The sequence below is a fragment of the Parambassis ranga genome, chromosome 10 (assembly GCF_900634625.1).
Source record: "Parambassis ranga chromosome 10, fParRan2.1, whole genome shotgun sequence".
Classification (NCBI taxonomy): Eukaryota; Metazoa; Chordata; class Actinopteri; family Ambassidae; genus Parambassis; species Parambassis ranga.
The window spans coordinates 23,730,134-23,742,819 of record NC_041031.1 but is presented as its reverse complement, the minus strand read 5'-3'; the positions used below and the strand labels follow the sequence as shown (position 1 = coordinate 23,742,819).

At 50.0% G+C, this 12,686-nt stretch overlaps 2 protein-coding genes across 4 annotated transcripts in view; one reads left to right on the top strand and one right to left on the bottom strand.

Moving 5' to 3' along the window:
* Positions 1-12,686, bottom strand: part of mgat4b (alpha-1,3-mannosyl-glycoprotein 4-beta-N-acetylglucosaminyltransferase B) — a 43,924-nt gene that overhangs the window by 17,841 nt on the left and 13,397 nt on the right. The window contains exons 1-5 of one of the 2 annotated variants that reach the window (XM_028415895.1): positions 11,321-11,437; positions 7,175-7,354; positions 6,955-7,098; positions 5,852-5,985; positions 3,181-3,227 (exon numbers count right to left, since the gene is read on the bottom strand). In XM_028415895.1, coding sequence (XP_028271696.1) covers positions 3,181-3,227; positions 5,852-5,985; positions 6,955-7,098; positions 7,175-7,354; positions 11,321-11,339 — 524 coding nt within the window. In that variant the 5' untranslated portion in view covers positions 11,340-11,437. Of the gene's footprint in view, positions 1-3,180; positions 3,228-5,851; positions 5,986-6,954; positions 7,099-7,174; positions 7,355-11,320; positions 11,438-12,686 lie in introns of those variants that run through there. The other variant, XM_028415896.1, reaches the window with a different exon arrangement.
* LOC114442392 (vegetative cell wall protein gp1-like) lies at positions 3,771-6,971 on the top strand. Of its 2 annotated transcripts, none has more exons than XM_028415898.1 (2): positions 3,771-3,992; positions 4,140-5,869. In XM_028415898.1, the coding sequence occupies exon 2, from the start codon at positions 4,344-4,346 to the stop codon at positions 4,917-4,919; it is 576 nt and encodes a 191-aa protein (XP_028271699.1). In that variant the 5' UTR covers positions 3,771-3,992; positions 4,140-4,343; the 3' UTR covers positions 4,920-5,869. The 2 variants fall into 2 exon arrangements, 1 of the variants encoding a protein (XP_028271699.1); XR_003671342.1 differs by adding an exon at positions 6,833-6,971 and having other exon boundaries at positions 3,772-5,935.

Genomic DNA, 12,686 nt, shown 5'->3' with positions numbered 1-12,686 from the left:
CTCCGAGAAGATCATGACCAATGATATTCCAAAAAGTTTTAAAAAAGTCCATGGGCAGGCCGTCGATCCCTGGTGCTCGTCCAGACTCCATCTGATTGACGGCAGATGTCAGTTCCTCCAGGGTCAGATCTTTGTCCAGATCAGCCTTTTCCTCTATGCTGAGCTGGGGAAGATCTTTCAGGAGCTCTTCCCGACACTCCAGATCACAAGGTTCCGATCCAAACAGGCCTGCATAGAAGTCCATAGCATGCTTCCTCATCTCAACTGGGTCAGTGGTAGTACTTCCCCCCGGCAGCCTTAGGCATGTCATTAGCTTTCTCTCCGCCACCGATCTCTCAAGATTGAAGAAGAAAGAGCTCGGGGCATCCATGTCCTTTAGCTGGAGAAAACGTGATCGGATAAGGGCTCCCTTAACCCTCTCCTGCAGGAGTGAACTCAGCTCCGACCTTTTCTCCTTCAGCAAAGGGGCAGTGATGTCATCTGCACTCCTATTTAGGCCTTTTTCTATGTTCTTAATATCCAACTCTAGCTCATTAATTGCAGCTTTAATCCTGGCAGAAGAGTAGGAGGTGTACTGCTGACAAAAAGCACGTATTTGTGCTTTACCAACCTCCCACCACAACTTAAGGGAACAAAAATTAACCTTTTGAGTTCTCCAATGATCCCAAAAGCGTCCAAAATCCTGACAAAAATTTTTGTCCAGCAGTAATTTATTATTGAAATGCCAATAAGACTTGGGCCGTGCACCTAAAGAAATCACTATTCTCACCGCTACTAAATGATGATCAGTAAAACCAACTGGATGAATACTGGAGGAGAGCAACCTTGGGTTGAGAGACTTAGAAATGTAGATTCTGTCTAATCTAGCTGCACAAACTTGATTATTGCAGACCCTGACCCAGGTGTACTGCTGAGATTGTGGATGTTTGACTCTAAAAGAATCAAGCAGGTCTAGATGTAAAATGACGTTGCTCAGGGACTGAGATGACTGCGGGTGAGGTTCTTCACCAATTCTGTCAATAGTGAAATCTAAGGTGCAGTTAAAATCGCCACCAATAATAATATGCTCCTGTTGATGCATTATCAGCTCATTTTTTAACTGGGTGTAAAAAATAACTCTCTCCGCTCCACTATTTGGGGCATAGATGTTAACAAAGCAGTAGACTACGTCCTCAATGGCTACTCTAACAATGAGCAGACGGCCTTTCACTACTTCAGTGCAAGATAAAAAGATGTAGCGACAGCTTCTCTAAAAAGAATAGCTACCCCTGCACTAAAATTTGTTCCATGACTTAGTCTAAAAAGACCCTTCCACCATAAACCCCACTCTGTCTCATCGTGTGTGACTGTGTGTGTCTCTTGTAAAAACAACACATCAATCCTGTTTTGATTGGAGACCTCAGAGATTAATGCCCTTTTCTGTCTGTCCCTCCCGCCATTTATGTTAAGAGAACCAATGTTAAGGCTCCTCATAGATAGGTCAAAGAAAGAACAGAGACAGATAAAAACAGTTAAAAAACGGAGGAGTGAAAATAACACCCAGTGCTGCATCATCATTTACATTTTGTTACTCTTCTGGCTTTGCCACCGATTTTCCTCAGAGTAGTGACGTGTTTCTTAAGCCGGAAACGCTTCTTTTCATCTAGTTGGTCGAAACCAACTTGTCTTTTGAGGATGTTAACTGTTCTGATGAATTTATCAGTGTCCCTGAAATAATCCTCCACTCTGACAGACTTTTTGAAAGTTTCATCCAGAAACAGATTTATCTCTTCTAACGAGTAAAGGTCTGTGCTCAAGCTGGAAGAGCCAGAGATGGATGTGTTATCTGACTCATAGTCTTCTTCCATATCTTCTCTGGTACATGAAGCCTGGCTGGCAGACAGCAGGCCCTCTTCACTGAAGACTGCTTCCTGATCAGTGTGAGGCTTTGCAGGAACTTCCATGTTCCCAACCAGCTCTGCTGCAACGTTATTGTCTGCAGCCTGAGAGGAGCTCATGACACCACCTGCAGGCTGACTTTCACTCCTGCTCAACCCGGTACTGATGAGATCATTGGACCTCTCTGACTCTGTAACAATCACCACGTTATTTACATCAGTCACCGGAGCAAGAACTTTAGCAGAGGCGGCGGCTTCCGCCGCGCCGGGGACAGACCCGCCAGCCGCGGTGTCGGGCGGATCCGCCGCCCCGGCGCGAGCGGGGCCGCCCGCACCCGCTCCCTGCTGCTTATGAGGACATGCAAACCTCTTATGCCCCACATCACCACACTCAAAGCACTTCATCTGTCCTGAGCTCGCGTACACCATGTAGGAAGCGTCGCCCTGCTTCACACGGAAAGACACCTCCAGAGTCTGTGTCGGCGAGTCCAGGAACATGAACACCTGTCTCCTCAGAGACTGGACATGCTTCAGTTTGGGGTCCTTGCACCCCAGGCTCACCGTTTTAAACCCACTGGCAAATTTTCCAAAGCGGCGGAGCTCCTTCTCTAACAGCTCATTAGGTATGAACGGCGGAACGCCGGATACGGTGATCCGCGTTGAGGGAGCTGTGAGCGGGACACCTGCACAAACAGGTCCCCGAGGAACACGCCACTCTCAATTAATTGGTGGACCTGAGGTTCCGTTTTTAGGAACACGACAACCGCCTTGTTCATACGAGAGGCGAACAAGATGTTGTCGTGTCCTACCTGTTCACCTGCCGCCAACAGAACCTCCTCCACGGAGACCGAGCCGTCTGGAGGGACTATCCGCGCACCTTGCCGGATAGTTGGAGGCGGCGTCACAGACGCCATACCTCCCGAAAGCAACCAGACCCCACAGAAAAGTAAAGAAAACCGTCTTACCTGATGATGCAGAAAGTAACAGTAGAAACACCAGTTGAAAAACCGACCAGAAAACCAGTTTGAACTCCGCGCCACTCACACACCGCCACCACCACTCACGCTCACACTCACCGGAAACGAGAGGAGAGGAGAGGAGAGGAGAGGGGAGGGGGAGAGGAGGAGAGAGGAGAGGAGAGGAAAGTTTGAGAAAAATGACACACACAGACAGACACACACACACACACTTCCAGCTGCTCACACACGGCAGACATCAAACACTACACAACAAAAAGACAGCGCACACATGACCCTGTGTGTGTTGCCGTAGTAACCACATCCCATCATGCAGGTGGACTTACAGGCGCTTCAGGTTGTCTGCTACACTGCTGGCGTACTGCTGGTCAGCCTGAAAACACACACAGACACACACAGAGTCAGTGTCACACACACACACAGGCCGAGGCCACGCTCGCAGACACACACTTCTCAAACCACCTGTTTTTGTGTGTCTCTGTGTGTGTCTGTCTGTGGTAGTTTTGTGTCAGTGGTCCTTGTGTCGCCCTTTGTATAGAAGTTGTGTGTCTCTGTAAACAGGTGTTCTCTCTGCAGTCGGCTCACAGAGTTTCCAGTGTTCATTATCTGCTGTGTGCAGGACCCACAATAACACACATGTTCATACACACAGACCCACACACAGAATTAACACATGTTCATACACACAGACCCACACACAGACCCACACACAGACACACACACAGACACGCACACAGACACACACACATGTTCCCACTCAAACTTCAACAACAACTTGAGCAATCAGTGACATCAGAGTTGGGCCTCCTGCTCGGGCCAATCAGGGCGCAGATGGACTCCCTGTGGGAGCCAATCACTGAGCTCCAGAGGTCACGGTGTGGTCACACATGTTTCCAGCAGGCGAGCGGAGCCACAGCCGAGCGTGTGTGGTTTGTTTTGGCGTCCTGGAGGTGCCAGCTGGGTGGAGCTTACCACAGAGCTCAGTGTTAACGAGGAGCAGACTCACAATGTTTACTCTGAATTCAGACGCAGCGGATCTGACGGGCGTCACTGAACTGAGAGGAGAAGACGGACACATTCAGACCCGGATGTTGTGGCTCCTACACAGACCTGCCTGCAGTCCTGCTCCAGTTTTCAGGTGTTGTTGTCACTTTGTGTTTCTGCAGTCCACAAAAATTGATGACAACATTAGCAGTGGATCATTAGCTGCTTTTATCTTTTCTGGAGGTGATGATGAAAAGCGACAAGGAGTGAAGCGTCTCACCTTCTTACTATCTCTGCTTAGAACTAAACATTTCAACCTGGAGGCTGATGCAACACACCTGAACCCATTTCACTGTGAAGAGGGAAACAAACGCAGGAGGCGTCTCACACAGCTGATGATGAGCTAACGATACCGCAGACCCCTACCGCAGACCCCTATCAAGGACCCCTACCATGGACCTCTACCAAGGACCCCTACCATGGACCTCTACCAAGGACCCCTACCATGGACCTCTACCCTGGACCCCTACCAAGGACCCCTACCGCAGACCCCTACCATGGACCCCTACCATGGACCTCTACCCTGGACCCCTACCGCAGACCCCTATCAAGGACCCCTACCATGGACCTCTACCAAGGACCCCTACCCTGGACCCCTACCAAGGACCCCTACCATGGACCCCTACCATGGACCCCTACCATGGACCCCTACCGCAGACCCCTATCAAGGACCCCTACCATGGACCTCTACCAAGGACCTCTACCAAGGACCCCTACCCTGGACCCCTACCAAGGACCCCTACCATGGACCCCTACCATGGACCCCTACCATGGACCTCTACCCTGGACCCCTACCAAGGACCCCTACCATGGACCTCTACCAAGGACCCCTACCATGGACCTCTACCATTCAAACCCTACCACGGACCCCTACCCTGGACCCTGGACCCACATGACTAGGGGACCGGACGACCAGCTGAGCCCAGGTCTGGCCCCTGAGGTGGGACCTGGTACTTCCAGCAGAAATGGGACCATCAGCTGCATCATGCACAGAGTAATGGCGTCCCTCTCCGTTCTTTAGAGTGTCTCAAACAGCAGTGCAGATGTTCTGACTCTGGTAGCAGGAGATCATGTGAGGTACATCTGCAGGGCGCTCGCTGGTTTGTGTTCCCGTGCTGCGCCGCTCGGCTCTGTCAGCTTCAGCCATGTAATATTCATGTTACACGTATCTGCACTCTAAAAGCTGGACGCGCTCTGGCTGCTCTCTGCTGAGACGCCACGTCACCGCTTCAGATCTGAACCCAAACCTGAAGAGGAGCCGGGAAACAAAGCAAGGAGTGTGGGAGCTGTTCAAACTGAAAACTGGACAGATCAGGCTGAGGAAGATCAGACCACGGAGACACAGTCCAGAGAAACATCCATCCGAGTTTCCCCAAAACTCCAACAGCAGCTGTCGCATCTATAATATTTAAACTCCACTGTACGTACAGGACAGTCCACACATGGACAGGCTGGTTCAGGACTGAGAGCCACAGACACAGAGTCTGTCTGTGAGCACAGGCACTCACTCAGTCTGTTATCACAGAGTTTGTAATATCACAGGCCTCTGTGTTTCCACAGAGCTGCAGCTTGCTCAACACACCATAAACACACACACACCATAAACACACACACACACCATAAACACACACACACACCATAAACACACACACACACCCACACCATAAACACACACACACTGGCAGACACACACATCATAAACACACACATACCATCCTTGTTGCACTTCTTAGTGCAACTTGAGGTTAAGCATTAGCATGGATGAGGAGAGTCAGTGACATTATCACTCTGTGTGTGTGTGTGTGTGTGTGTGTGTGTGTTGAGGTTCATTAACTAAACCACTGGCCTTTAGAAAGCATGTGAGGAAGCACATGCATCAACAAACATTCACTCTGACAGCCAATTATCCACACACACACACACACACACACACACACACACACACACACTGACCTCAGCGATGAGGACAACGATGACGCAGTCGTCCTTCTCGGCAGCACTGAGCTCCGACATCAGGGAGCTGAGCGTGTCAGTCAGGTAGGAGTGGACCTCCCTCTTCACACTGGGAACCCCCATAACTATGGAGACTGCACACACACACACACACACACACACACACACACACACACGATGAAGACAACAGTTCGGATTTTAGGTGTAGTGTTCCTTTAATACATCAAGATGGAGGAGAAGCGCTCACTGGAGATATCCAGTAAATACACAGAGCCCCAGACTGTCAGGAAGTATCTGAACACACACACACAGCCAGAGCCCGGTTTACTCACGTCTGAGCGTCAAACATTTACATCAAATACACAGAGCTGGTTAAACAAGGGCTCCACAGCAAGCTTCCAATATTTCCAGCACAAACACTGGACCCGCGCCACGACACATAACGTCAATGTTTTTGGATTAATATGTAAAACAACCACTGGAGAATCTGAATGTTTGCAGGAAATACACAGATGCACAGTGCAGTATGAGGAGCAGAGGAGTGGCAAATGTTCCCAGGAAATAGACAAAGCCGTGGTTCAATGAAGGGCCCTGTGTGTGCACACGTACACATCCAAGTCAATAACAGGAACCAGGAAATAGACAGGGGCACTGGGTGGTTTGAATGTTTGGCAGAAAAATGACATTTTAATGAAATTACACTGCAGCGTGCAGAGTTTCCAGTAAATAGACAGAGCCGGTGGCTGTCTAACTTGTTTTTGTTTTCGGATGTTCCATAAAAATACACTTAGCTGGTTTTGTCCCGAAGCTTTTAAATGGTACTGTAAATCAGATTAGTCTCTCTCTCACACACAGACCCACACACACACACACAGACACACACAGACACAGACACACAGACCCACACACACACACAGATAAATATGAATTTGTTGCTGTGTTTCGTCTCCTCTTATCTCTGTTATCTCTCTCTCTGCACAGAGTGCATCATAAATACATCTGACTGCACACACACACACAGTGACCTTGGCCAGCCTGGCTGGTCTCTGGAGCATGCTGGGTAACGGTGTGTGTACAGACTGTGAAGGTGTGCTGGGTTTTACCTCCGGTGCGGCCCTGGCCCAGGTGCACGGCGGGCTGCAGGCTGTCCTCTCTGTTCAGCAGGTGAGGAAGATGATGGAAGATGGAGGGCAGCTGCAGGACGTTCTTACTGCTGCTCACGTTCCACAGCTTCAGCCTGGTCTCCTCTGAACACACACACACACACACAGGTCACCACCTCTGTGCCAGAACAGCCCCTCAGATGACGGACAGCAGACTCACCGGACAGGCTGCTCCAGGTGCGGTTGATGTCTCGGAGCGCCTGCTTCTCAGCGATGGCCCTCTTGATCTCCTCCAGGACCAGGTTCAGCTCTTTGGAGCGCCTCAGGTTCTCCTGTTCGGCTGAATGGAGACGCTCCCTCAGCGCCAGGAACTCCCTCTGGTAGATATCCACCACATCTCCTGCAGGAGAGGAGGCGGGAGGACGAGGAGGTTACAGAGGACACGAGCAGAAAAGTGACGCCACACACGAGAGAAGAACCCTGACAGGAAGCGGTCTGAGATCCAGCTCACCGACAGAATGAAGGTTCACACTTCTAACACCACTCCCACTGGAAACAGGGGCGGGCCGAGCAGGGCACCATGTGGCGCAGGAACAGGAAGTAACTGCTCTTTTTTCTATAGCTACTTTGGCGTTACGTTCCGGAACAGGAACCCACGCAGCGCCCTCTGGTGGTTTGAGTATAAACAGTTAAACATTTGGATTACAGGACAGCGTGCGTGTCTCTGACGTCCCTGCAGCGTCCTCCTGATGCTTCACAGGATTACAGTAACAGCAGCAACAACAGGTGGAAAAAAACATAATCTGAGTAAAAACATCCAAATAAAATGCTAAATCCTTCATCTGCTGCAGCCATTATCCTCCTCCTCCTCCTCCACCCTCCACCCTCCATCATCCCTCACCGAGTTAATGCTGTGTGAAGGTAAATCTGCAGTAATCCCTGGAGGACACGCAGATTTCACTGTCCGCCCTGTTCAGACTGTCAAACATCAGACAGACAGGGACGAACCACGGCGCCACCCTGACCTGATGGAACAGCACACACACACACACACACACACACACACACACACACACACTGCGCCTCACTCAGGCTTTTATTTTGAAACATCTTCAATTTGTGACCTGCAGACACAACACGGGAAATCAGATGTGTGTTTGTCTGTCGGCTGTAACACACACACACACACACACACACACACTCTGCTGTAATTGTTCCTCTAAACCCTCATTAATGGAGCACAATAGTCACATCTGTTTGGCTGATAACAGCAGTGAATTTATGAGCGCACACACACAGACACACACAGACACACACACACACAGACACACACACACGCCCTGATGAGTTTTTAACGATGCTCTTGTCCAGTTATTTATCTGCTCTGATGAAATAATCGGCTTCCTGCAGCAGGCGCTCTGCTCCTCTCTGTCTCTGCACTTCTTGGTTTTATGAACACTGGCTGCTCTGTTAAAGGGACAGTTCAGCCGTTCCCTGATGTGCTGAGCTTAGATTAGCACAGCATTAAAACCAGGAGAGCTCGACACACTGCAGTCTGCTAAAAGGCATCACACACATGATCACATGGTCACATGGTCACATGAGTGAGTAAAGGTCCATATCAGGGTCTACGTTCATACGTAAAGCCTCACACACTGCTCATCACATGACAGTAAGCTCAGTCCTGATTGGTTCTTACGTGTGTTTATAGCAGTTAGCTATTAGCAGCTAACGTCTGTGTGTGATACAGATAAACTGTCCCTGACACAGAGGAGGACACACACACACACACACACACACAGCGTTCAGCTGAGATCAATAGTTGAATATAGACAGCTGAACAACACTAACACACTGTAATCCTGCACTGTACCACAACAATCATACACACACAGACACACACTGACACGAGGCGCCGGCTGAGTCACACACTACTAATGTGTGTGTGGGACTATAATAATATAAGAGCAGCAATCATAGGTAATGAGATTACACACACACACAGACACACACACACACACACAGACACACTACACACACACAGACACACACACACACACAGACACACACACACAGACACACACACACACACACACACACACACAGACACACACAGACAGACACACACACAGACAGACACACACACACAGACACACTACACACACACAGACACACACAGACACACACACACACACACACACACACACACACACACACAGACACACACAGACAGACACACACACACAGACACACACACACACACAGACACACACAGACAGACACACACACAGACAGACACACACACACAGACACACTACACACACACAGACACACACACAGACACACACACACACACAGACACACACACAGACACACACAGACAGACACACACACAGACAGACACACACACACAGACACACTACACACACACAGACACACACAGACACACACACACACACACACACACAGACACACACACACACACAGGTAACCATGAGTCAGCTGATGGTTCTTCTGCAGCTAACAGGAAGGTCTCAGAGTGTAAACACATCCGGCTGTTCCTCAGCGATCAATAAATACAGTAATCGATCAGACGCTGATGTAAAATGTATTTAATAATTCTCATTTCCTGTCTGCTGTGTTTCATCACACACTGTTTCCAAACATCGATGGCAGCACTAACCCGCATCCACGCCTGTGACTTCAACAAGTGTCGCCGCCATTTTCTGACCTTCTAAGCGGCGTCAATAACTCCACATGATGATGACGATGTCTGGACCTTCGTCCCGTCATTCCACCGTCACTTCTGTTAATAGCTGCATTGATACGGTGCTGGGAAACAGCGTCACTGTGTCAGCGAGGGTTCGCCTCACAGATCCTGCTCACATGGCTGAGCTTCACCCACAGATTGGTCAGCGAGGCGAGGTCCCTAACGAGGTCCCTAACGAGGTCCCTAATGAGGGCTCCCCCAGCCCGCTGGTCCCCTCCTGCTCCTCCTCCCGGCAGATGGTGTTTAATCAGAGATACATGACAGCAGCTTCTCTGCAGTTTGTATCATTCGAGCCAAGTCAACTGTTATTACACCAAATTATGAAGAACACAGGACGCAAACAGGAAACAGGGTCATAACAAAAATATCTACACACACAGCAGGACACAGCAGAGTTTTATCTGCTGAGTCAGAGATGTGTTTATTAGAGAAGGAAAGGAAGCTGCTGACTCAGCAAAACATGGCGGGACAGCAGTCGTCCCAGAGACACGTTGGGTCAGGTGGTTACACACAATACGGATGATACAGGTAGAGGACAGACAGAGGACAGACTAACAGAGGACAGGCAGAGGACAGACTAACAGAGGACAGACAGAGGACAGGCAGAGGACAGACAGAGGGCAGGCAGAGGACAGACTAACAGGGGACAGACAGAGGACAGGCAGAGGACAGACAGAGGACAGACTAACAGAGGACAGGCAGAGGACAGACTAACAGGCGACAGACAGAAGACAGGCAGAGGACAGGCAGAGGACAGACTAACAGGGGACAGACAGAGGACAGGCAGAGGACAGACAGAGGACAGACTAACAGAGGACAGGCAGAGGACAGACTAACAGAGGACAGACAGAGGACAGGCAGAGGACAGACTAACAGGGGACAGACAGAGGACAGGCAGAGGACAGACAGAGGACAGACTAACAGAGGACAGGCAGAGGACAGACTAACAGGCGACAGACAGAAGACAGACAGAGGACAGGCAGAGGACAGACTAACAGAGGACAGGCAGAAGACAGGCAGAGGACAGACTAACAGAGGACAGACTAACATAGGACAGACAGAGGATAGGCAGAGGACACGCAGAAGACTAACAGAGGACAGGCAGAGGACAGACTAACAGGGGACAGACAGAAGACAGACAGAGGACAGGCAGAGGACAGACTAACATAGGACAGACAGAGGACAGGCAGGGGACAGACAGAGGACAGACTAACAGAGGACAGGCAGAGGACAGACTGAGGACAGACTGAGGACAGACCGAGGACAGAGAGGACAGGCAGAGGACAGACTGAGGACAGAGAGGACAGACAGAGGACAGGCAGGGGACAGACTAACAGAAGACAGGCAGAGGACAGTCTAACAGAGGACAGACTGAGGACAGGCAGAGGACAGGCAGAGACCAAAAGCTGCTAAATAATAACCACAGTTCAGAGAACGTCAACACTGAATGACATCATCGTACTTCCTGTGTTTTAAATTATTCACTGCCAACACACAGAATCAATAATCTGTTGGTAACCATAGCAACAAACTAACGCATCAGAATTCCCAGGGACTCTGATGGTCCCTGAAGGCATCATCTGTGAAAAATCTCACCAAATCTGAGTTGTGACATTTCAACTTGATGAAATCCCCCAAAAATGAAGAACTCACTCCAACAAGGTTCAGTAAAAACACAAAGTCCTGTCCTCCTCAGCAGGACGCCATGATGGAGTCACATGACCAACACTCAGAGAGTCTGACCTGCCGCTCTCTGCAGCTGATGTCTGTCTGATGATGAAGCTTGTTAAGATGGTCTGAACGTCTGAATGTTCGCACCCCGCCTGTGATTCTTCACACCACTCCCACAGTCCTCCTCTGTGAGAAGCCTCCGCCTCTGCGTCCTGAGTTAACTTTCTGTAAAAACAACCCGGTGCCAAGATCCCGCCGCCTTATCTCCACGCTGAGAGCCAGAATGTGCGGCGTGATAAGAGCTCGACTGTGTGCTGATGGAAACCAGGAGGCGAGTGGAGAACAGTCAGGTTTAAACAAAGCAAACACACAGATCCATCTTCTTCTGTTCTTTGAATTCTCACAGACCGGAGCTGGTAGGAACATTAGCATCAGAGCCAGACGGACCCAAACACAGAGAGCAGCAGCTACAGAGCGGACACACAGCTGATGGGAGCATTAGCACGTTAGCCAAAAAGGCTGAAAGCAGGAGGAAAACTAAAGGCAGCGTCCACAGAGTCCGGCTGCCGTCAGCCAGGAACGCAGGAACGCGGCCACAGACATGTCCGGCTCTGGGACTCATTCAATGGTGGGAGTGAGCCCAGCTTCAGGACCTGGACCTGATGTGAAGACCCAGCTCTTCATCATCATCTGAACCTGCTGCTTCACTGGAACACACACTCAAACCAAAGTGTACAAACGACTGTCTCTGTCACTAACAGATGTGATGCCACACAAACACAAACAGAGCTGACATCACTTCCTCACGGGGCTCTGATTGGTCCGAACCAAACCTGGTTCCACACCAGCTCACAGCCTGAAGCATCTGCCAGGCTTCAGGCTGTGAGCTGGTCTGCACGCCGATCACCGCTGATCGATACTGCACAGGCTGCCGAGTATCATCTGACACCATGACTTCATCACACAGAGTGTGTGTGTGTGTGTCTGTGTGTGTGTCTGTGTGTGTGTGCTGGATACACAGCGTCTAAGCTCCTGTTTCAGTCAATGTGTGGAGTGGATTTGTGTTTATTTGAGCCTTTAGTCAATACTGCTGTTTTTCCAACTGTGTGACTGTGTGTGTGTGTGTGTGTGTCTCTCTGTGTGTCTCTGTGTCTCTGTGTGTCTCTGTGTCTCTGTGTGTCTCTGTGTGTCTCTCTGTGTGTCTCTGTGTCTCTCTCTCTGTGTGTCTCTCTGTGTGTCTCTCTGTGTCTCTCTCTGTGTCTCTCTCTCTGTGTGTCTCTCTGTGTCTCTC

What these genes read in the sequence shown, in the direction of transcription:
- LOC114442392 (XM_028415898.1), top strand. Translation starts at nt 4,344, where the DNA reads ATGGACCTCTACCCTGGACCCCTACCAAGGACCCCTACCGCAGACCCC.